Genomic DNA, 24,580 nt, shown 5'->3' with positions numbered 1-24,580 from the left:
GGCTGGCAGGTGCCTGTTGTGTGTCACCGCTCCGCGCCCGAAACTCACCCGCTCACCGCGGCACCCACGAACCCGGGTTTAGCTCCACCGAGCGCCCGCTGGACAGGGATCAGCTTCACCCGGCGGCACCCCCCGGGGCCCGGAGGCGGGGAGGGGCGGGATGCAGGAGGGGAGCGGTGTGATGCGGTGGGATGCGGTGGGATGGGGGCGGGATGCGGGCGGGATGCGGTGGGATGCGGGCGGGATCGGGACGCTGCCCCCGCCGTGCTGCCCTGGCTGCGGGCGGCCGGCGCGGCCCCGCTCCGCCGCTCCCTGGCAACTGCCTGGGCCCGCCTGCCTAGCAACCGCCCCGCGCCCGGCCTCCTGATTCGCCGGCCGGCCGGCGAATTCCTATTGGCCGCGACGAGGGCAGCGGGCAGCGATTGGCTGCGACGGCGGAGGGAAGAGGCGGGGCGGCCGGGCGGGGTTCGGGCGGAGCGGAACGGCCGCGGTGGCGTCGGCAGCCTGCGGGACTCTTTGGACGCGTGGTGCGGAGGGATACGTCGGTCGGACGGCGGTACGAGGGTCGGGCGGGGGCGGCGGAGGAGCGGGACGCGCTGCCGACGTGAGCACGGCGGGCGGGGACTCGGTTCCGCCGCGGCGGCCGGGCCGGGCCGGGCCGGGCCGGGCGGGAGGAGGGGGGCAGGCGGTGGCGTTCTCCGCCGGGAGAGGGAGAGCGAGCCGTGGGGTCCTGACGGGCACGCGTGCTCCGCCAATGAGGAGGCAGAGTCGGTGCGGACCCCGCGGCGATTGGCCGGCGGGCGGGCGGGGCGGGGCGGATGCGCCGTCCCGCCCCCCGCAAGGACACCCCCGCCTCCTCCGCGCAGGGCCGGCCCGGCATCATGGCTTCGGAGCTGGAGAGCCTCAACCCCGGGCAGCGCATCATGACCTTCCGCCCCACCATGGAGGAGTTCCGCGACTTCAGCCGCTACATCGCCTACGTGGAGTCGCAGGGCGCCCACCGCGCCGGCCTGGCCAAGGTGCGACACTCCCTCTCCCCCCGGGCGGAGGCCGCGCCGCCGGCCCCGGGCCGCGCACCGGCCGCCTCCGCCCTTTGTTTACGCCGCGGCGCCGGTGGGGCGGTTGCGCCTCTGCCGGGGATCGGCCCGAATTCCCCGAGTTTGACGCTGTCCCCGGCCGCGGCCGCCGCTCCCGACCCTTGTGTCCCCGCAGATCGTGCCGCCTAAGGAGTGGAAGCCGCGGCAGTGCTACGATGACATCGACGAGCTCGTCATCCCCGCGCCCATCCAGCAGGTGGTGACGGGGCAGTCCGGGCTCTTCACGCAGTACAACATCCAGAAGAAGGCCATGACGGTCCGCGAGTTCCGTAGGATCGCCAACAGTGACAAGTACGGCCGGTCCCGGGCACATAGAGTTGTGGAATAGTTTGGGTTGGGAGGAGCATGAAATACCACCTGGTTCCTCACCTTGTCAGGGGCAGGGACTCTTTCCTTACAAACAGGTTGCTGAGGGCCCCATCCAGGCAGGCTTTGAACACTTCTAGGGGTGGAGCATCCACAGCTTCACACAGGGGCCAAGTCCTTGGGATGATCTGGGGTCTGCAGTGTGAATGTCATGCCCCAGGCAGATGAGGTTGCTTGTACAGCGGGTTCTGTGCATGGGGACCTTTGTCACCTGTGCAGCAAGATGATGTGTAATGGCAGCAGAACTTTTTGTTTGTGCTGTGGGCTCCTGTCTGTCTGTCCCCAGTAGCTACACCATTGAATTACTTACTAAGTAGTGGAGAAAGGAATGTTCATGATATAAAAAAGGAAATGAAGAAAAGATCACTTGAAAAGAAATTGAAGCAAAATAGCCTTTTCAGTAACTAGAAATAGCATTGGAATTGCTAGCTACAGTCATTCAATCAAAGCTTGTTTTAGCTTTCAAAAGCTAAAAAGTACAGAGTAGATATTTTAGAGTTGTGTTTAATAGAATAATTAATGGAAGTTACTGGTTTATGTTATATGTGTAACTGTCTGGAATCTATGTATATAGACACACATTAAACGGGTCTTAAGACTAAATTTGATCCCTCAGAGCTACATATAGTCCAGTATATAGTTAGCAGGGAATGGGCATAAAGAGCAGGTATTTTCCTGGTAAACAGAGCATGTTTGACCACGGTGAGTCTGTGATGGTTCGCTAGTTTCACAGTGGCAGAAAACTTTGGGTGTGTTTGGGGTTTTTTTTAAGTTGTTCTGTTTGTATAATTTCTGGTTTTAACTGAGTTGTTGCTTCTAAGTAGCTACAGCTAGAAGGTGAAACTGCCCCCAGAAAAGTGCACAAAGCAAAAGTGAAAGTAAACTGAGAAATGGGGAAAGTAATTTTCTTTCTGATACTTCCGTTCCAAAGCGTCACAGAAGCAGAGCCATGACTGCTCTCACTGCTCATCTGGCCAGTAAAACACATTAGGTATTTTGATTGTAGCTTCCCATTCTTGCAGTCAAGGAAAACATTGGTTCAGACTTGTCAAATATCAAACTGCGAAGTCTTTAGTATCTTTCTTGGCTTTTTCAGGTACTGCACACCCCGGTACACAGACTTTGAAGACCTTGAACGAAAATACTGGAAGAACCTCACGTTCAATGCCCCCATCTACGGGGCGGATGTTAATGGCACGCTCTACGACAAGGTAAGGAAACTGTTCTGGTTTTCAGGTAACAGTTAGCCTGGTATATTGTATTCCATAAATACTAATGTGGCATTTGACTCCTACCTTTAGGAATGAGTTAGTGATAGTCTTAGCATAGTTCAAGCTTCTGGATTAGGCAGCTGACAGAGAAAGCATTCCAAGGGACCTTTGCTAGCACTTCAGAGTAGGGAAGCAAAAACCACTATTGCCCAAGCATTGCTTTGTCCCAAAAGGCATATGAGGGTTGGAAGTGTTGATCAGTGGATACATGCTGCTTTGGTATCCACTGTATTTTTGTGGGAAAGCTCCATAACCATTAGGTGGTAGGATGATAACTGTCAAAAGACAATTTGCATTCTGCTTGTTTATCTCCTAAATTCTCATGATTTATTCTTTTAAAAGATGTTTGGAATGAAAAGTGGTTTTTTTAAAGAGGGTTCAGACATCAGCTCAAACTCAATCAACATCAGCTATTGTTCTCTGCTCTGTTAAGTCTGTAGCTTCATGATTATTTCTCCTTTGTAATCATTACTTTGACTGGTAATTTTTCCCCTTCCTTAAAGGCCAGTAAGCAATCACTATGCAAGCTACCATGCAGAACTTTGGGTTTAGGTGAACTATCTCGTAACTTGAGCTGTGTCATTCTGTGGTGTGCTGTTTCACAAGTGTCTGTTAAGCTTTTGCAAAGTGTGATCTCAGCTGTGTGATTTTGTACTTTGTAATCCTTGTTTGACATGAGGCTTGTGTTTTTCAGCATGTAGATGCGTGGAATATTGGCAGATTGAACACGATCCTAGATATTGTGGAGAATGAAAGTGGCATAACCATTGAAGGAGTGAATACTCCTTACCTATATTTTGGCATGTGGAAAACTTCCTTTGCTTGGCACACTGAGGACATGGATCTCTACAGTATTAATTACTTGCATTTTGGGGAACCCAAGTCATGGTAAGATTTTCTAAGGAATCTTCTAGATGTAGAAAAGCAGCACCATAAAATATTGGAGTTAGTCACAAAGCTGGGAATTCACTAAAATAATTATCAGTTTTCCAGTCTTGCACTGCAGTTCTATCTGATGACAAGAACACACAAGGAGCTGCAGAGCAGTGCCTGTCCTGAGTAGAATTTGTTTGGTAACCTTCTAGAAGGGTCTGGTTGCTGTCCTGATGTAGAGAGTTCTTTTGAATTACAGTATAGTATGGATGCTGTCTGCTGTAGTAGGGCCAAAACTTGGCAAACTTGCTTATCATTTCCTGAGGCTCTGAAATGACCATACAGAGGTGTGGTCACACAGGCGCTGGGGGAACAGGCTGTTTTAACAGACTTTGAACTGTAGCTGCCTATCATATATCTAAACATCAGGCTAGTGAATGTCACTAAATGGTTGTGTCCAGTGTCTGAGCTTTCTCAGTTCTTTTTAGGGGAGGCTCCTGAATTTCTCTGTACCATGGGCTGCATTTTAAGAGTGAATCATACCCTTCTGTTCACAAATTAATTTCTCAAGCAACTTCAACAATTGTTTCCATAGCACTTTTGTTGGAAACTAGTATTTTTGGTTGCCTTTTATTACAAATTTGAAGAAACAAATAATAGCTAGTACAATGTAACCCATGAACAACCCCATGCAGTGGCAGTAGCAGAAGAACATGAAACAGAATAGTTCAGTCTGTTGAACTATTTGGCTATTGCTTCTTCTACAGTAGTACTTGGAAGAAGTGAGCTTTGCTAGTATCTTTGATTAATTTAGCAAGGAATCTATTCAGAATATAGCACTGTATTCCAGAGTGAAAGCAAACTATGTTGGTTGATTTATTTATTGTAGTCATACCGGCCAGGAGTTTCCTGGCACCCGTAAAAAGGTGTGTAGAGGGAGAGATGTAGCTCTAAAGAGCACTCTGAGTTGTGCACATGTTAAGGATGTGGCACCTGACTTAATCCCATCTTTGTCTGAGGAGCTGAAAGAGATGATTCCATTTTCTTTCTTGCCCTGTGTTCTTCCTTGCACTGAGTATACTGAGATTACACTGCTGTGAACTGAGACAGTTCAGGAAGTGCTGTTCCCTTTCTTGCTGCAATTCATGTTTTGCTGCACAGATCTCCTAATTATGTACATCAGACTTTTTACTTCCTTGGTTGCTTGAGCGAAAGTTGTTGAAAGAAATGGTCAGCTTTTAAATGTTGATTTTTCTTGGGATAGAACAGTAAAAGTCCTCAATGAAGATTTTTAGGTTTATATCAAACTTGGAAAAAGACAAGTGTAGAGGTACAGAATTTTTTTTTAAGTAATTCACATTTTGATGACTGATTATGATTTCCAGTCAGACTTCAAGATATTGTTGTAGTCACTTGAACTTAACAAACTTTTCTTACAACTGCAGGTACTCCATCCCTCCAGAGCATGGGAAACGGCTGGAGAGACTTGCAAAAGGTAATCAGGCAGTTCCTGTCCTCCTTTTTCTAAAGATGGGCTGGACAGCTGCAATGGGTTTCTGCTGTTTTAGACAGCACAGGTTGTCATGACTGAACTTTTGGAATATAGATTACATTCCTTCTGAATGTTTGCTTATAGGATGCACACAACAGAAATTGTCACATTACAAATAATTAACTTGTGGTCTGTCTAACCTTAAATGAGAAAATCATTAGCTATTGATTATTAAAACTGGAAAATTGTGGCCAATGGAGGATCCTTCTATCTGAGATCTTTCTTATGTTGTTTCAAACTGGCAGCTGTTAAGATATATCTTATGGATTTGTCATTTTTCTTCAGCAGGCAAACTAGCACACTTCAAATAAGGTGCTCCATACTTGTCAGGAAAAAGTGTCTAGACAGTAATTTTTCATAGAACTGCTGAAAAATAAATGTAGTTTGAGCACAATTGTAATATCTCACCTTTTCTTTATTTTAAACAGGGTTTTTCCCAGGAAGTGCCCAAAGCTGTGAAGCATTTCTCCGTCACAAGATGACTCTCATCTCTCCATCAATTCTGAAGAAATATGGAATTCCATTTGATAAGGTGTAGAAAAGTAATTGTGATTATACCAGCTTGACCAAGAGGTTCCTGCAGCCTTGTCTTGTTTCTGACAGCAGCCAGTAGCAGATGCTTAGAGAAGAAAATAGAAAGTATAAGGCAGTCCTTCCTATTGTACTTCCATTTATCTGGCAGTTGGGGCCTGAACGAGATTGAGACTGAAAAATCTGTCAAGGGGCTCTAAAAACAAAAGCTTGGTTTTCTGTGATTTTTTTTTTTTTAACTTAAAATTAAACATTATCTCCTCTGTTAGATTCTCTTCACTGTTTAGATGTGTATTCAGTGAAGTGAGGTTTTTCTTTTTTTGTTTCCAGTTTTCCCCTGCTAATTTTGTTTGTTGCAATCTACTTCCTCAATAGCAAATAAGGCTTGTCCCCTGTTAATATTTTAATTACATTAATAACTTTATAGGCTTCCTTACTTTCTCAGGTAAAGACCTGCAATTGCCCCTCCCACAGAGAGATATTAAAGATCTAGTCTTTGAGCTATTATTCAGAAACACTGTATCATCTGCCTGGGCAGCTGAAGGGTTTTCTTGTCATAAGCCTTTACAGTGGGGAAATGTTGATGAGGAAGCAGTGGAAGGCTGACTGAGAGTTGTACTCTAATGTGAGCAGCAAAAGAAAAAACAATAAATTTTCAAGTTCTGTGTGGGTAGAAATTTACTCAACCTTAGATACTGTTCAGCCAAACCTGTAGCTGATTCAGATAAGTATCTTTATGAAGTTCATATAGCTGGTGACAGAGTATTATGTATATGCTAAATTGACCAGTTGTGTTGTGTGTTAGTAAAAAAACAGTTGAGCATGGCTTTCATGTAAATAGATATTTAACATAAGCAGCAAAATAGCGAAGGTTAGTAGCAAATCTATACATTGCACAAGGGAGCTCCAGCCACCAACTGTGAGTTGGATTTTTGGGTGTGCTGCAAAGAGGGGTGCAGGAGCTCCTTTTAATCCTATTCACCAAATACCTTCTTAAACTCTGAATAACACTGTGATGTCTCAATTGTCTTCTAGGTGACACAGGAGGCTGGGGAGTTCATGATAACCTTTCCTTACAGCTATCATGCTGGCTTTAACCACGGCTTTAACTGTGCTGAATCTACCAACTTTGCTACTCTTCGGTGGATTGAGTACGGGAAGCAGTCGGTGCTGGTGAGTGGTCTGTTGCCATCATGAAGCCCTCACTGTTTGTTTTAGGAGAGTGGTTTCAAGCCTTTTAAGATGTGATGTCTGCTTTCTCATAATGTAGCAATATCCAGGCAAAGTCCTGCTTAGTACTTTGTGTCAACCATGGGTAGCATGTAATATGTTTTGTAATTTTGTAACTATTGTGTAAGTTTGTGCTGCTCATGCGAGGCTTCAAAGAAAAGCGTGGTACTGGTTGTCTTTCCAGAGGTGAAAGAGAATGTTTGGTAGGCAGAGCTCGTCAGTATTTTTCTCCAGTATTTTAACCATTATTTATTGACTGTTTAGCCTGGAATGCAACTTTGGTAGCTTAAATGACTTAACAAAAGAAGTATCTTGGTTGAACCTTTAAACTGAGTAGTGTTATATCCCTGTAGAATTGCCTTGCAGACACGGTTTACGTTTTCAGAAGCTACATGGAAGTGAATGCTTTGAAGCACTAGTTGTAAGCATACCTAGGGGAGGGGACCCTCTACTGCTCTGGGTAGGCCCAGAGTTTGTGTGGCTCTGATTTCTTCATAGTCTCTGGTTTTGTGGCCTGTTTCTATATGAGCTCATTTTAAAACACTCAGCTTCTACCAGCAACTGTGTAAAAAAGACTGATGAACTTTCTGTCCTAGTTGTTGTGATAACATCTGGTTTTCTGTTTCATGTTTTTTGCTGGCTTTACTGCCATTTTTAGTAACCTAATGTGTACCCTTTTGATTTCCTGGGAAAGAGTGTTGAGAGTTCTGAGGCTCAGTTACATCTGAGGGTGGGATTTTGTTCCTTAAACCCTTGAAAGCAAAATGCTGGAGAAATGCAGAGTAGAATTGTTAAGTATTTGGCCTTACTTTATTATTTTCTGTGACTTCAGTGCTCATGTCGGAAGGACATGGTGAAGATCTCCATGGATGTGTTTGTGAGGAAGTACCAGCCAGACCGTTACAAGCTTTGGAAAGCTGGGAAGGACGTGACTGTCATTGACCATGCTCTTCCAACCCCAGAGGCAGCAGAGTTCCTTAAAGGGGATCTCATGCAAAAAGTCAAGAGTGGGAAACAGTGTGCTGAGGAGATGGAAACAGAAGAGATGTGTAAAGAGGAGGTGGATGGGGATGAGACAAAAAGGTACAGCTTTATCTAGTCCTCTACTTTTTTATTAGATTCTTGGAATTTGAGCCCAGTTGCAATTAAATGCTTGCCATTCTGATAGAGTAGTGAGAGTTAGCAATAATATTTTTTTTCTGGGAACAGGGCTTACTCTTAATATTTTTTTACTTTTTAAGTCTACATTAATAGATAGTCTGTGGTAAGCAGGAAGCACACCAGCTTGGAAGGTAGTTCTTCATCTTGGGACAGACCTCCAAAGCCTCAATTGGCAGTGTGTACCCTACACTGACAGGCCAGAAGAAAACGGGGTTGTATTAAGATCATGGGATAGTACTTGCTAGCAAATTCTTGTACATTCAGTGCTGCAAGCTGTTGCATTGGTGTGCAGTTCCTGGTTGCAGAAGGTCAACAGGTTAATCATCTTACATTTTGCAGTTAAATCTTTTTCAGTCAGTGCCAGCTACTGTTCCTAAAGTCTTTGGTGGTGAATTTTTTTGTTGTTTGGTTTGATTTGTTTGGGGTTTTGTTTGAAGGGGATTTTTTGTTTAAGATAAAGAATGCCTGGCTACAAGAGAGCATAGCTGCCTTAATACGTGATTAGTATGCTGAGAAATCATCTCTAGGGATTACTGACTTTTTCTCTCTAAAGGCAAAGAAAACACTTCAGAATAATTTGGAAGCTATTTGGCTTTTCAGAGGCTGTCTCATAAAACACTGGTCCAAACCAGACTGTATTTTATGCATTCACACAAATTTTACACAGTTACATGTTTGCTAACCTGACATAGGGATTTGTCTTCTGCAGCATCCCCAAGCACCGCATAGGAACAAAAAGGCACAGGGTCTGCCTGGAAGTGCCTCAGGAGGTGAGTGAGAGTGAGGCCTTCCCTAAGGAGGAGCTGAGCTCCACACAGTATGAAGCGGACATGGCAGAGCCTCGTGAGAGGCCTACGAGTGAATTTGGGCAGCAAGGTGAAGAAAGGATCAAAATTCCAGGTAACTGTGTGCCAGGCTTGTCTGGGGCACTCTTCAGTATGATGCTAGTTGATAGGATGCTTTTGTGTCCAAAAAGCAGGCACTGGTTTGTCAGAGCCAGTGGTAGCACCTGGTACCTGACACTGGTACCACCTCAGAAATTTACTGTTATAAGACTTGAAATATAACCATTTTCTAGTTTTTGATTTTTACTCTTTATTTTGCCTGCCTGCATGCAGAAATATATGGGATGCCTCAGTAGTCTAAGCTGCTTTTTATTTCTCTTGAGCAATGAGAGCTGTTTATAGGAATTGCGTAGTAAAACATATGCACATTTCCTGTGGGTCTGGTATGCTTTATAGGTGTGTTACTTGTAATTTTGTAATAAGTAGGCTGGACAAAATCTATGTAGGTTGTAATGGATGAGTTATCCTTGCTGTTATGGGAGAAGCAAGAGGCGTGTGGAACAGCAAAAGAACAGAGAAAACATGTGATGCCCCCTCTTGTATTTTGTTTTCCAGCCCTTTGCAGCTTGTATTTAATAATCTTCTATTGGTTTGTGGGTTTGTTTTTTTTTTCTAGTAAGTCTTCCATGAATGATTGTAATCTCTTACACACAGCAACATTTGGCCAGGATTTGGGCTGTTTTAACTACATACATGTCTGTATAAAGGATCATCTCTATATATTTGAACTCACTGTCTGCTGGTTTGTTTTATGTACCCTGGTTCTTGTAACAGTAGAGGCAATGGGCAGATGCTTTTATTCTCTCTCTGACTAAGCAATGTATGACTTTATAAGTGTTTGAATTAATCATCTCCTCTTTACATGATGTGCTGTTGCTTTTTTGTGTGTAGTAGTTTGCTTTTCTGTTTGGCTTTGTGCAAATAGTTGCATAAATGTTCTCTTTCTGCCCAGACTTCAGAAAAAGTCAGTATATCCCTTCTTCCAGATCGTGTGGACTCAGCCAGATTTGAAGAATTGAAACCGGTGAAGCCTGAGGTGGAAGAACAAGAAGCAGCGGCTCTGGATCTCTCCATTTCACATGCTTCAAATTCCACTTCAGTGTTGCCAGCTTCAAAGCAGAGTGCTGCATCCAGTATTCAGTCCAGCTCACCTTCCTATTCTTCAGACTCGGAATCGTCTGATCTGCTGGCGAAACGAACTCTCCCTGGGCCAGCCGGGGTGTTCACAGTGCACAGCTATGCAAAGGGGGATGCCAGCGGGTCCGACAGTGAGCAGACTTCAGGGAAGAAAGCCAGCTCCAGTGTCAATGAGCAAGAACTGACAGAGGTATGAGAGGCACAAGAACTGAAAGCTGGAAGGCTGTAATTCCATGGTCAGGAATTTGCTGTGACAAAACTTCCTATCTGTGCAGATGACAATTTCATCCCACTGGTGTTTGCATAGCAGGTTGCACCTCTGGGTTTTGCTAAACACAGAAGAATTCAGATGAAAGCCTTATATACTTAGCCCTTCAAGTAAGCAAGGAGATCACCTGTCTTGAAAATTTGTCAAAGCTATTTAAGTGCTGTAATGGAAAGGGCAGCTTAATGTTTTTGACATGGTAGTGTTACAGAATAATTGAGGTCCTTTTGTACTAAGAGACACCTATTTTTACCTAGAATGAATCTGGTTTGTTCCAGCCTTTATTGCAAGCACATTCATGTGATGAGGGTTTTTTTATATAAAATTGCATAGATGGATACATCTCTTTGTCCTTTTAAAAGAGGAGAAAGGCTACAACAAAAATATTGGTTGGGAGAATGTAAATTTGAGTGTTAAAAAGCTGACAATGAATGTTTTATTAAACAGCCTAAGAGAAGAGTTAGAATATTATCTAGTAGTGTCTTTCCAATATTTTGTTTTGCTGTTTAAATATGTTTTTAGAGAATGGGAGGCCAGTAATGACTTCTAAGAAGTCAAGAATTACACCAAAGGAACAGCAGATAGACCAATCTTGATAGTTAAGCTGAAACAGAGTTGTCATGTCTGTTTAAACTGAAGATATTCTGTTGCAGATACGGATGTCTCCATCACATGCTCAGTACAGAGAAAAGAAGATAGTTTGAATGGGTGTGGATTGTTTTCCCTAGTGTGGTGTACTTTGAAACAAATTTTCCATTAGGTGGTAACTGTGAATGCTAATTTAAATATATCTTAGAAGTCTTGTGTTCAACTCTGTAAGAGAACATAGGTCATGATTATTATGCTCTCTTCTGGTTTTGTTTATGAAAAGACACTTAAACATATGTAGGATGCATTTAATCCTAGATACACTTCTTTTAAAAGAATAACAGATTTAAAAAAAAGGGTAGGCTCTTATCTAGAGGGAGAATTCCTGTACTGTTGAAATCATTACCTTTACTGTCATGCTTGTCAGGTTAGTAGTAATTTTGTCAGTGTGTCACTTGTTTTTGTATGGGGCTAAGGGAAGAGGAAATAGCTGTTATTGCAATCTCCTTCTTCCAGTCTGTCTGGTAAGACATCAAGACAAGTAATAAGCAGAAAGGATGAAAGTGTCCTTCATTTTAAATAATCCTTTCAGTTTGTCAGTCTATGAGCTCTGTATTTTTTCTAGTTTATTTTCTAAGGCTTTTTTTTTTTTTTTTTTAATTTGGAATAGTTTAAGTGACACACAAACTGAGACTTCTCCAGAAGTCATGAGACTTCTTTTCATGGCTCTTTTAAGTTGAACCATCCAACTTGTCTTTCTTTGTTTCTGTCTTTTACATGGTTCTTTAAACAAACAGATGTGCATGAAAAGCTACACTGGGACCTGTGAAAAGTGTCTATTCTATTGACTCAACAGAGCCAGTACAGCTCTGTCCAGTTTTTCATAGAAAAAGCTCTTTGAAAAAGAGTTTAGAGCTGAAGTTCTTTGTTGAAAATGAAACTCTGGAGGCATGTGTGCATTTTGAAGTAGTTTCTCTAAGTTCAAAATAAATTCCTTCCAAAATAGTGTCAAAAGGGCACGTGCTAACTGACAGCTGAATTGCTTTTCTGGTCCAGGTGGGAAAGGAGCACGTGAGCTCCATGAAGGAGAGTAAGAAGTCCAAGGGTCGTCGCCAGCCGTTGAGCAAACTCCCCCGTCATCACCCACTCCTGGTGAAAGATTGCATCAGTGATGATGGTAAGTAAAGCCTTACGCTCTTTGGGAAATTGGAGAGAGGGTCTCATCTTCTGTGGGCAGTGTGGGATATTCTAGTAAGTAACTGGTGATAAACAGGAGTCAGTAAGTGACAGCTCTGCCTCCTAGATAAGGTGCATATCTCATTGTATCATTAAACTTTTCTCTCGAATGAGATCATCTTTCTTTCCTGTATTTTCTTTGGAAAGCAAAATTAAACCAGTACCAGAGACTGTTGCCTAACTGCATCTGTCTTAGAATATTTCAGTCACTGATGTAAATATTTGTTATTTAAAAAAAAAAACCCTAATGCCAAATTCTTTGGTGGATGGCTTTAATTTTGATGTAGAGGTAATTTGGAGCTAGTTCTGCCCTGTTGCTTGATTAGTAGAAGCCTCTTAGGAGACTGAGTTACTGGCTTCCATCACCCTTCTGTCAGTTTGCTTTCTGGCAGTCTTTCCTCATCTCCATTCATAGCTTTTTGCCTTATTTAGTTTCATATACAAGAAGAACATCTATAAAAGGCCATATAGTCACTGAGTGAATGCTCTCTTATCACAGAGGCATCAGAGCAGCTAACTCCTGAAGAAGAGGCTGAGGAGACAGAAGCATGGGCCAAGCCACTGAGCCAGCTGTGGCAGAATCGGCCGCCAAACTTTGAGGCTGAAAAAGAATACAATCGCACCATGGCCCAGCAGCCCCCATACTGTGCTGTTTGTATGCTCTTCCAGGCGTATCAGGTATGAAACCAAGACTCTTCATGCTGTCACAGAGGTAACAGAGTAGGTGCTACTGTGGTACATAGTTTGAAATATGTGGATTTTTCCTTTCAAGGATACCCTGCCAAGAAGGGAAAAAAACAACAGTTCAGTTTTTCATTTTTGGGACCACAGTCCCCCCCATTTTCCCCTGGGGCCGAGGGTCCAAGAACAGAGATCTTCTTCTCTTCTTCCTCTGCAAAGACAGGGGGCACCACCACAAACCTCCCTAACTTTTCTCTGTTCGCTCCACTTCTGTCTTTTCCCAGCTGAAGCAGGTCTCTTTGGCTCACCAGCATCCTCCTAAAATACAGTCTCTCTTGGAGGAGAAGATTGGTTCAGTCTGTGGCTACCAAGAAAAAGTCCAGCCAAAAACCCACTCCATCATCTCCTCCCACCTAGAATTTCTCCTTCTAACATCCCAAGTCCCAGGCTGTCTCTCTTCCTCTCTTTCGAACCGAGGAGGAGAAAAACTTCACAAAGCTTTCATTTCTCAGGAAGGGTTAAAAGTCCTGACTCCCAAGGATGGCTCACTGCCCAGGCTCCAGCTCCCCCAGCCCGGCTGCAAGGTGCCCAGCTCCTTCCCCACGGTGAACTGCTGACAAAACCACCGCTGGTGTGTCCACCTTCAATTGGTCAATATCCAAATTGACCTCTTCCTTCCGAGAAAAATTCTTTTTCCGTGTCAAACCACGACAGTGAACATCCTCAGACCTGTGATGGGCCCCTATGGGTTCCCAGGGGCTCACTCAGATGTTCAGCAGAAGTTTTTGTGATTTGTGGCTTTTGCTCAAACCACAGAATGGAGCTTAAATGTTGCTGGAGCTGACTGTAAAATCACACTGACTCCTTCACTTCTAAAATGTTTTTAAGAAAACACTTTAGATTCTCTCATAGTACATGGTCTTTGAGCTGGCAAGGAAGAAAACCTTTTACTTAAAAGAATTTAGGGTTGTGTTTGTAGATGGTATAGATTGAAAGCTGTCTTGTCTTGGAGTGTATCCATGACAGTAGCATGGGGAGGGGTGCAGAAGTCCTTTGTCATGTTGAATAAATGTGCAGGCAGGAGTCCCTCACTGAATTTTTTTATATACTTAAGATAAATAATTTTAAGGTAGCTTGAATAGTGGTCTGCATGTTTGACCTGCAACTTTAAGGTAGTTTGACGATTCCCATACACTAAGGGTATTTGATTCGTTTGTGATGACTGTATAGTTGTGGTGGCACTAGAAACATGTTCACCACTGTTTTGGAAATAATGACTTCACATTTTTGTTGAAGATTTATATTTCATATAGTTTCTAATTTTAATGAAAACCTCAGACCATAGTTTCGGTCTTGCTATTTCTGTCTTGAGAGTAAGTTCTTAGGAATGGAAATTCCACTTAGGAACTGTGTGCTACATGAGGATTTTACTAGTGCTGAAAGGTATAAAGTTAACGATTTGAGGACAGTTGAAGTTTTCTGAAGATCTTTTTTGTAAGTTGCTGTTGAGCAGAAAACTCTTAGCTGCAGGTTTTCAAATGTTTGTCTACACCAGGCAGTGGAGCAGAAACTCTTCCAAGATTTGAGCTGTGGTTAGAGTCTTTGTTCCAACTTCAGAAAGCCTATAGCAAGTCTGGGAACTCATTTCAGTTACCCATTCAAATAAAAAATTGGCACAAAATGCCAGACAAATATGCACTTTGGGAAGAAGAAGAGTATCTGCTGCTTGGTAGAAAAACAGTCATTGTTTTCTTAAATTTTGTTACAGATTTCCCTCAGTCATTTTGTATTTTGCTTGACATGCTGTGTAAGTTTAAATCAATAAGTTTTACAATTTCAATAAGAATTATACTAAAGAAGACTTGAAGAAAATATGTCCATTTCCTTCCAACTTTGAACGTTACATGGACTTTTTCTCCCTAGCTTTTGAGGCACTGTAGGAGGGACAGTGCAGATTCACTCTGCTTTTGCAATTTCTGCTAACAGTAATTTTAAAAGATTAGGCAAGCTACCTTTGTGGTAGCCTACAAGGTACAAAAGGTGATTTAAATATTTTTTCAAAGAGAAAAATTAATTTCTGTTTAGTTGTTCAGAGGAGTAGCTTTAATGGAAATACACATCTGTAAACTTTGTATGTCTTAGCTGTTTGATTTGACATTGATTTGGGAGAATAAATTCTGAAAGATTAGCCTGAAAGTCTCCTGAGCGTTATGTGGGAAATTGCATTTTCAGTCTGTTTCTTTTTCAGGAACAAATTAGTTTAAAGCCCATTAGCCTTGTTCAGAACTACACTGGGAAACAGTAATGGGGATTGTAGTAGGTGTCTATGTGTGCGTTGGTGATCCTTCCATATTGAGGTAAGATAAGTGAACACTGATGGATAGCAGTGTTGTGATCCTCTGTATTACAGGGGGAATATGCAGAAGAGGTGTTGCCTGTAGAGTGTGAGGTGGGCTTGGTGAGTCCACCTCTTCTGTCAGAAGAGATGCAGTTTGATGTGTATATTGTTGATCATTAGAAGGATGCAATTCAGACTTTCAGGGTACTGTTTGAGTAGAAATTTTATTCTGAAGCCACAGCAACTGAGAATTTTAAAAATATAACTATAAATAGTAATAAATAGTTATAAACATAAATGTATTTTCACCTAACCTACTGACTCTGATCTTTCATTACCTTAATTTTTTCTTTAAACTGGATGTATGTATGAAAAAATATGTGAGTAAAGATAATGTGAGACCATTTTACTTGTAAAATTTAAGTTCCCTATCCATCCCTCACAGGCAGAATGTGAAGGCAGCAGTCAAAACTCTGGAGTAACTCCAGCTGCTGCAGATGGGAAGATCCGAACAAAACCCCTGATTCCTGAAATGTGCTTTACTGCAACTGGCTGCAGCACTGACCTCAATCTTTCAACTCCCTACCTGGAGGAAGATGGAACCAGTGTACTCATCACCTGCAAGAACTGCCATGTCTGTGTTCATGCAAGTGAGTGCATCTAGATGTGCTCTAAGCTCTGCTGTTCTCCATTCTGAGCCTGTGCATCATAGCAGGCCTCTGCCAGTTGATCTAATGTACAAATAGACCAAGTTCAGCCTTACCAGAGGAGTGAATACTTGGGTATACCCCACTGCCTGTGGGGTAGGCAGTTGGCTGCATGGGTGGCTTCAAATACACAGCATCATCCTGGGGCTTGTTGATTTTAATTCCTGCTTTATTTCTGGGCCCAAGGGAAATGGGTTTGAGTTTAAATAAACTCTTAAATGAGATGTGTCTGTTCTAGGTTGTTACGGTGTATCCCCTGACAAGGCCACTGAAGACTGGATGTGCTCCCGGTGTACAGAAAACGCGTTAGAGGAGGTAAAGATTTTCTCAGATGGAATCTGGTACATCTGAGAACTTGGCTGAAAAGTTAGTTCACATGGTGTTGTGAGTGTTGTTTTTTTTTAATTATCCTGTGAAAAGAATGCATTTTAGAGAATGTTTAGGAGCCAGTCTCTTGTTTTGGTACTTTTAAACCATAGTGTTATTCTTTTAACTAATCCAAAGCTGCTGAGCTCAGAGGGAAGATGTTCTGCATGAATGTGGGAATAGCTCCATTGTCTGTCTGAGTTTATGGTAGCTACTATTTCTAACCCAGAAAATAACTTGTGTCAATAACTAGGCAGGTATGCACATATGAGGAAAGCAAGCATAATTGGATTCCCTCAAACAGCTATATAGACTCTAGGTCAGTGGAATGGGTCAGCCTTTCAATTATTATTTCCTCATGTTTCTTCCAGATCCTATTGTACATCCCAAAAGGATATAGAGTATTGCAGGTGTAAAAGGAACCCATAACAAACAAGTTATTGAACCTTCAGTGGTAGGTTCTGTTTGCTTTCAACAGACTTGGAGCCTCTATTTGTTGCCCTAAGGGCAGCAATTTTGAGAGCTGAGGAGCTGATCTGTACGAGGTAGTTAGCTCTCTTCTGACAGCAAAATCATTCTCTTCCTCTGGATGTGCATTTTGAGGTAGAAGTTCTGCAGCAAGTGTTGTGCACTAGCTAATGCTTTGTTTTTTACTCCAGGACTGCTGTTTGTGTTCATTACGAGGAGGAGCACTGCAGAGAGCCAATGATGACAAGTGAGTGTTCCAGATTTTTTTTTTTATTTTAAGGAGAGGCTCAGTTCCTAAGTATCTGAGGTTAAGCTGGTAAACTGCATTTGGTGTAACAGAGTGACCAACAGCACCCTTTACGCTCTGTGTGTTCATTGTGTTTTCATACAGCAGTTCTTACCTCTTTAAGCAATGCCTGGTTCTCATTCTGTTGATAGCAGCTGTTAATTGCTCTGCATTTGATAGTGCAGAGCTGTAATATGCAAAGGAATAACCTACCACATAAAAATAAGGTTCCAAACATCTAACATCTCTCACTACCTTCTCTGTGGAGGATTTTGATTTCCATCTTATTTGTGGTTACATTAATGACAAAGGGCAACCATAGTTTTATGTAGCACAACGTTGAAATTCAAGATACCTCTACAGCAAAATGTGCATACAACTGCCTGTCCTGTGTCCTTTCGGTGAATCATCTAAAGTTATTTGATGCACCATAGCAGTGGAGCAGACTTGTAGCACCATGAAATAATTGAAACTTGCCCAGGCAGTCTTTTATCATGCAGGAGTCACTAAGTTGCTTTCCTGTTAAGCCTGTTAGTAGTAGATTTTAGGTATGAAGAAATCTTGGGTTTTCCCTACATGTGGCCTGTTAGTATCAGTAGGAAGATTACATTGATCATTCTCAGGGGTTATTTATTGTGGTTTGTATGGCAAACTTGAACAAAACTGTATTTACTTAAACTCCAAAGCATCTTCTGGCTTTGGCCCAGTGCATATTAATTTCTTTTTCCTCTCTTCTGTCCTGACAGGTGGGTTCATGTGATGTGTGCTGTGGCTGTACTGGAGGCAAAATTTGTGAACATCGCAGAGCGGAGTCCTGTAGATGTTGGCAAAATCCCCCTGCAACGTTTCAGACTGGTATGGATCACCTGTGCTGCATCAGTGGTGTCTCTAGTCCATTCAGAATCTGAGGGGTTTTGCTTATTGGTTGAGTCTCCAGACTGAACTGTATAATCTGCTCTACTCTGTATGAGAGATGGCAGTTATTCCTATTGCCATTTAAAAAAAATTTTCCTTGTTATACTATAATGTTTATTTGCATGAAGAGCCAGCAAAAGGGTTTTCAGTATGTGGCAGGTAACATGCTTGTTTTTCTCCTCCATACTGTTCAACTTGCTTAGTTGACTGCTTTCAAGCACCGAGATGCTTCAGGATATGTGAGACATTCCTGTAATGGGTGAAAGTCTTCAGCAGTAAAGCAGCTGTACTTAACTCTTTTAACATCTCAGTGCTGGGGGAAAAATGGCTCTGCTTTGCGTATACATTGCAGATAACATTCTTTTCCTAAAACTGCCCAAGGCCCAATTGAGTATTGCCAGGATTTTAACTGTTACCACTCTGGTCATTTCCCATTATTCTAATCTTGTTGCTTGTATTTATGTAACTTTTTAGTCAAGTGCTGAAAGGCCCTATTGAGTTGGAGCATTGCAAGCTGATCTAATCTAAGATCTGTTGCTGGCATCCTTGGGTTCATGCTTTGTGCATGTTGAGCTGGTAGATATTTAATTTGTATTTTTCCTCTATTGCATTACTTCACTTTTACGAATTATTGTCTTGTCATAAACTAAAACTGTTAGTTGCCTGCTTCTGTTTTGTCAGAAAACAGCAGTGTTTTCAAAGAGACTAAATGGCACAGCTATTATATGATAAACTGTTAGCTAGCGCTTGGTGTGTGATAAAACCTAGTACCAACCAATAATCTCTAGTTTCCTGTCCACAGAAATGCATCTTCTGCAAGAAAAGGAGAAAGAGAATTGCAGGTTGCTGTGTACAGTGTTCACATGGCCGGTGTCCCACATCCTTTCATGTCAGCTGTGCCCAAGCAGCAGGAGTTATGATGCAGCCTGATGACTGGCCATTTGTTGTCTTCATTACCTGCTTCAGGCATAAGACTCCATCTCAGGCTGAGGTGTGTAGGTGTGTTATTCCCAAGATTTGAACTGCAGTGTCTTGGAGGCACTGAAAAGTTTTTTGATTGTGTGATTATTTTGAAACTTCAGTGAAGGCTTGGCTGTCTCACAGTACATAATGTAATCTAACAGTGTTGGTCTTGGATTCTGATCTCGACATTGCTGCTACTCTGGTTTTAGTCAGGTGCTGTATTGTACATAGGTTTGCAGACCAGAAGGACTGGAAGCATCACATCCCTCCTGTGGCGGTTGTAATGAGAAACACTAGTGAGATTTATGCTGTGATTCTTAATATGCAAGAGTTAGTGCCAGTACTCCAGCAGTCTGCATGAGTCGTCACAGAATTTCACATTTAAGTGATTGATTAATTTCTAAAGTTCCCATGCAGCCTTTTTAACCAAAACCACCAACAATCTATTAGAGAAGGTTTTATGTAAGGACCTTCTCTGAAGAATGAGAACTTAATTTACTAAGTAAATTAAGTACAGGAGCACATAACAGATGAGACTTTAGGTATTTAACATTCTGGAGGCAGAACTTCTCTAATGCGTTGATGATGGCTGGAGTAGTTCACCTGAACTAAAATTTTTTGCTTTGTTGTCTGCCAGCACTGCAGCTACGGTCTTCAACACATTTGTTATTGAGTCATTGTATAAGAAGTGATCTTTCTCTTCTCAGCGAGCTAAGGCTGCACTCCAGGATCTGTCCCCTGGACAGATAGTCATCAGTAAGCACAAGAATGGTCGCTTCTATCAATGTGAAGTGGTCAGCCTTGCAAAGGAGACTTTCTACGAGGTCAACTTTGATGATGGCTCCTTCAGCGATAACCTGTACCCAGAGGACATTGTGGTATGTTGTGTAGTGAGGTTGTGTATAGGACACGTGGTATGAGTCAGTTCTTGCTGCTGTAAAGCAGGTACACCAGGGGATCTGGTAATTGTTCCCTGGGTCCTGTAGTGGCTGGGCTGAGCTGTGCTGCAGAATGGCCTTAGGGATGTTACCTGAGAGTGACTTAACTGAGGCCATATAGGGACAGGTATAACAGGGAGCGCAGCTAATCTCTGGCTGTTTAGCAATGGTTGGTCTGAAGGAAAACTTGCTGATACTTGCATGCCATCCCCACATCAAGTACTTTGAAGTTATCAGTGTTGGGATTTAAATGCAGATTACATAAATGGATGTCTTTCAGCCTAGTTCTCCATCTCCTAAAATGGAGAATTGCTGGGGTGGTGTGCACTGTGACCCCTTGGTCATTTGCTGAATCTTCACATAAAGAAGCCGCTTACCTTCCTTGTCTCTCCCATCTTCCCTCTTCATTCTAGAGTCGAGATTGTCTTCAGTTAGGTCCCCCTGCTGAAGGGGAAGTCGTGCAGGTGAGATGGACAGACGGACAAGTTTATGGAGCCAAGTTTGTCGCGTCACATGCCATCCAGATGTACCAGGTACAAAATTGCTGTCTAAAAACTCATGATTCAGAACAAGCCAATCGTGTAACCAGGGTTGCTACGAGGGCATCATGCTTAAACACTCCAGGGTGAGTTACTCTCACTGTTTTAGCAATGACAGATGCTGGCAACAGTTGCTGGAAGTGTGATTGCTTGCAGCTGTATGCATCTCTGGCTACCTACCTGAAAGTGTCCGCTTGTGAAAACTGCTGGTCTGCAATTCTTCATCACACTCTTTCTGTAGTTTAAACTACTTAAAATAAGTTTATTTTGATATTCTCCAGTGAGAGTGCACCTTGCCTCTCATGCTTTCAAAAGGATGAATATTCAGGCTGTATTAAAGTGAACAGCCAGACTGTCTTGTCAGGTGTTAAAAGAATATCCCAAAACTTGCTGGGCTGTTATTGTCAGGAGATTACTGAGGTTTTGATTCAAGTCTGTTGCAGTGTGCATAGCTGCATATGTATCTTACAGATTTCAAGTGGCAGAAGATTATTTCACGAGAGAGCTCTGTGGGGAGAAGGCAACTTCTAGGGAGCTGTGGCAGGGTTCTAACTTGACACTTCTGACAGAACAACCTTTGGTTCTCTTCTAGGTGGAATTTGAAGATGGTTCACAGCTGATGGTGAAAAGGGATGATGTATATACTCTTGAAGAGGAGCTTCCTAAGAGAGTGAAGTCAAGGCTGGTAGGTGAACAGGGTGCAAATTCTACTAAAGAAGTTTGTTTTAATTTGTGCTTCAACAGCAACCTAAGCATGTGGTGGCAGCAAAATACAGTCTGGTGGTCTCCTTAATCATTGCAAAGCTCAGTAGTTGATCAGGCTACAAAAAACAAAGTTCTGTCTCTGGAGAGAATTTCTCGTTCTGCAGGGGTGTGAGTTTGTATCACAGAGTCACAGATTGAGAGAGCATGCCTTTTCATACTTGTATTCGTAAGTTCCATTGTCTACTTCCATTGCAAAGAATGGCCAAGTTCCTTCACTTAGCCTTTGTTCTCAGAAGATCTTAGTAGGGTTGCATCAAAAGAGTTTGCTATTTCTTGAGACTGTAAAATAATTCAGGTGGGAAAGGACCTCAGCAAGTCTCCAGACACCTGTTCCAAACAGGGGTAATTTTCAGACAGGGTTGCTCAGGGGTGTCTCCAATTAAGTTTGGTTATCAGTAAGGGTGGAGATCCCACACCGTGTTCTACTCTGTTGCTTTGCACTTTCCACTACAAAAGTTGTAGTTACAAACAGGACACTGGGGTGTCTTGCTTTACAGCACAAACATGCACACTCTGATCAGATCTGTTGGCAGGCACACAGATTATTAGAGGCTTAAGAAAGAATGTATTATAGCTGAATTCTGTGACCAGGTGTTTAAACATGCCTGCTCCATAAAGCAGAAATTGTACTAAATGGTTTGCAAATTGGAACAGCTGACTCTGTTTATAACTCTGAGAAAGTGATTGTGAATTTAAATTAAGTGCTGTGTTACATTTGAAACTTGAGATTCTTTAGATCTCTAATTGCAGTTCACTTAAACATATCCCCAGACTTGTAAATCCAGTTTCTTAAATAGTTTTCTTTTTGCGTTTAGTCAGTTTTTAAAGGAAGCTGAATGTTCCCATGTGTCTTGGCTTGGTTCTTTCTTACATGCAATAGGAAGATGTGGAGACAGGGATTTCATCTGTCCTCTAGTGACTAATTCTGTCTTTTTCTCTTAGTCAATTGCTTCAGATATGCGCTTCACAGAGATCTTCGAAGAGAAGGAGGTCAGTCAAGAGAGGAAGAGACAAAGAGTGATCAATTCACGCTACCGTGAAGATTATATTGAACCTGCCTTGTACCGGGCCATCATGGAGTAAACACTGCCTGTGGCAGAGGAAGAAGATGCCCACCTCCCCCAAGGATTTAAACGTTCCAGTACAACAGGCCATATTTGGATGCTTTGAATCCAGGGTTTCTTCTGGGGTTTTGTTCTTTTATATTTTAAGGAAGCTAAAAGGCTGATGCTCTGCAGTAGCTGTAAGGCAGCTGTTGTATAGTGAAAGAGATCCCGTTTGCTGAAGCTGATGCCTGCAGACTGCTGGTCTGAAGTTGGGTCCTTACCAAATAAGCCAGCTTGGGGATGTTGCTTTCATCTTGTTGAGCAGTCTTGCTTTTTCTTTAGAGACAATTTTGACAGATGGCAAACTCTTTGGGGAGTTGTTGCCAGGAATCCTGGCAGCTGCAGAATAGTATGGTCTATTGTTTTAACTGAATATTGTTCCTGAATTTAGGAGTTTCCCTGGTGACCACACCTGGGCTTGAGCAGGCAGTATTACTGGTGCTGGAAATGGAACCTCTTTTATATTTATATCCATTTTTTTTGTTGTTGCAAGCAGCTTCAGTCTCTTGTTTCTCAGCATCTCCTTTCTGAGGTTGAGCTGTAGGCTGTTCAAATCTGAACAGACTGGAGGTGCTTGTGTGAACAGGTGAAATGTGAAATTGAATCCTGTAGGACAAATTATTTAACCTTCCATTTAATATTTTTGTTCTGATATGCTTTTGACTTACTTAATCATAAGTTTAATTGTTAATAGTATGTGCCTCAGAACCAGTGAAATCTCTCTGGAGCCTTGTGAAGTGCAGCCTTCTAACAAAAATAGGTGTTCAGCTCCCAATAGACATTCAGCTCCCAAAGAGTTTGTTTTGAGTTTCTCTAAGGCAATATGACTAAAGGGACAGTCCTAACTCTCCCTTCTTGAAATCCAAGCATCACAGTGTTGGGTATGGCAGGGCAGAGGTGTCTGAAGCAGTGCTGCTCTGGGGCAGCACTGTATCATGTGTCCGCAGGCTTTTGCTTACAGCAGCTAATACTGGGTCTGAGACAGATGAAGCATGCACTGAGCTGTGTGTTCTAACTGAAAGGCTGTGCAATGCTCTTCTGAAGCAGGCGTGCTGCTGTCTGGCAAAGGTTACTGTAGCATTTTTATAGAGTGTTAGGACACATCTCAGTTGTGGTGGAGAGAATTTGCGACCCCAGCCACAGGAAGCTGAGGTGAGCTGGGTAGTAGGTGTACCTGGAAGATGTGCCAACTTGCTCCTAATAATTTAAGCATTAACACATCACAGTAGGAGCAACGTAAATACATGGTCCTTTTCCATTCTGTAGGAAAGGGATTTTAGGCTGTGGAGCAGATTGGCCACCTTCTTTTTGCATGGAATGATGGGGTGAATTTTCCTACTGAAGAAAATCATGATTGTGTTCTCCAGAAACTGTTTAAGAGGAGAATTTTCTAATGAAACAGACCTAATGCATCCCTGCTTCTATAGGGACATGGCAATGTGTCTGCAAAGTCTGGATTTGTAACTTTTTTCCTTTTGTTACATAGGAACGCTATAAACCAAACCCTTCTGAAACCCCGGTGCATCAATTTGTGATTAGCAATAAAATGTAGTATTGAGTAGTGATACAACTCTTGATCAGAAAAGAAATAAACAGCAACTTTTATACAGAAAATCTTTAGCCCTACGTTTTTATAGGGTCAGAAGGATAAGTAGCAAAGATTTGCACACTGTTTTGCATAGAGGTAATCTGTCCTATTTTTGTGGTGGAATACCTTGTTCATCAGTATTGGAAGGCTTAAACATATTCTGAAAGAAGATAATGGGGGTTTTTGTGGTTTTTAGTTTGTTTTTTTTTTTTCCTTTTACTATGTCCAAAACTCCTGGTCTCAGGTATTAAATGGCTTTCTGCTGAATGGGATAGTTGGCTTGGTAAAACCAGGATCTGTTAAGACCCAAGTCTGGTAGCTGCAGTTAATCTGGTCCAGGCAAAAGGAATGAAACTGCACTTTGACATCTGAGTTTGTATGCAAGTCTCTGAAGTGATGTGCTATGAGCAAATGTGGAGAAGAGCTGGCAGGGCCTTAACAAACTTGCCTCTGTTCTGTCCGAGTTAATTGGGTATTAACTTCTCATAGGATGAACACTACCTTTTCAGTGTGTTACTGAAAAATATACTCCTTGTCTCAACCTGCCACTCTCCCTCCAGAGAAAAGGTGCCTGCATTCAGGCTTTGTCCCCAAACTGCTGGTAGAACTTAAATGGACCTTTTAGGTGCCAGATGCTATACCTGTGCTGCAAGCACCTGGTTCAACAGCTTCATCCTAAAATGATGACCTAGTAGGAAACAGCTGGATTTGTTTGGTGTGGTGTTCTTGGGGTTGGTTCTTGAGCTGCTCTGTGCAGGGCCAAGAGTT

The 24,580-nt window shown here is 42.6% G+C and overlaps 1 protein-coding gene across 2 annotated transcripts; it reads left to right on the top strand.

Moving 5' to 3' along the window:
- The first annotated feature begins 428 nt into the window (after positions 1 to 428).
- On the top strand, positions 429 to 23,838 carry KDM4A (lysine demethylase 4A). 2 transcript variants are annotated; one of them, XM_030278908.4, is made up of 22 exons: positions 429 to 556; positions 867 to 1,019; positions 1,213 to 1,388; positions 2,560 to 2,674; positions 3,429 to 3,622; positions 5,053 to 5,102; positions 5,588 to 5,691; positions 6,726 to 6,863; positions 7,753 to 8,003; positions 8,791 to 8,981; positions 9,913 to 10,253; positions 11,973 to 12,093; positions 12,652 to 12,830; positions 15,617 to 15,821; positions 16,117 to 16,193; positions 16,904 to 16,959; positions 17,745 to 17,853; positions 18,716 to 18,904; positions 19,584 to 19,754; positions 20,228 to 20,347; positions 20,946 to 21,038; positions 22,061 to 23,838. In XM_030278908.4, exons 2-22 carry the CDS (start codon positions 882 to 884, stop codon positions 22,199 to 22,201), a joined length of 3,159 nt encoding a protein of 1,052 aa, XP_030134768.1. In that variant the 5' UTR covers positions 429 to 556; positions 867 to 881; the 3' UTR covers positions 22,202 to 23,838. The 2 variants fall into 2 exon arrangements, with proteins under 2 accessions (XP_030134768.1, XP_030134769.1); XM_030278909.4 differs by having other exon boundaries at positions 469 to 604.
- Positions 23,839 to 24,580: the final 742 nt, after the last annotated feature.

Source organism: Taeniopygia guttata, chromosome 8 (genome assembly GCF_048771995.1).
Source record: "Taeniopygia guttata chromosome 8, bTaeGut7.mat, whole genome shotgun sequence".
Lineage (NCBI taxonomy): Eukaryota > Metazoa > Chordata > Aves > Passeriformes > Estrildidae > Taeniopygia > Taeniopygia guttata.
The sequence above is the reverse complement of the archived record's forward strand: the minus strand, read 5'-3'. Positions and strand labels throughout refer to the sequence as shown.

Bases quoted from the DNA above. Each gene is read 5' to 3' on its own strand.
- KDM4A (XM_030278908.4), top strand. From the start codon at position 882: ATGGCTTCGGAGCTGGAGAGCCTCAACCCCGGGCAGCGCATCATGACC. The intron at 1,389-2,559 runs GTACGGCCGGTC...TGGCTTTTTCAG, and splicing joins AGGATCGCCAACAGTGACAA to GTACTGCACACCCCGGTACA. The intron at 16,194-16,903 runs GTAAAGATTTTC...TTTTTACTCCAG, and splicing joins CAGAAAACGCGTTAGAGGAG to GACTGCTGTTTGTGTTCATT.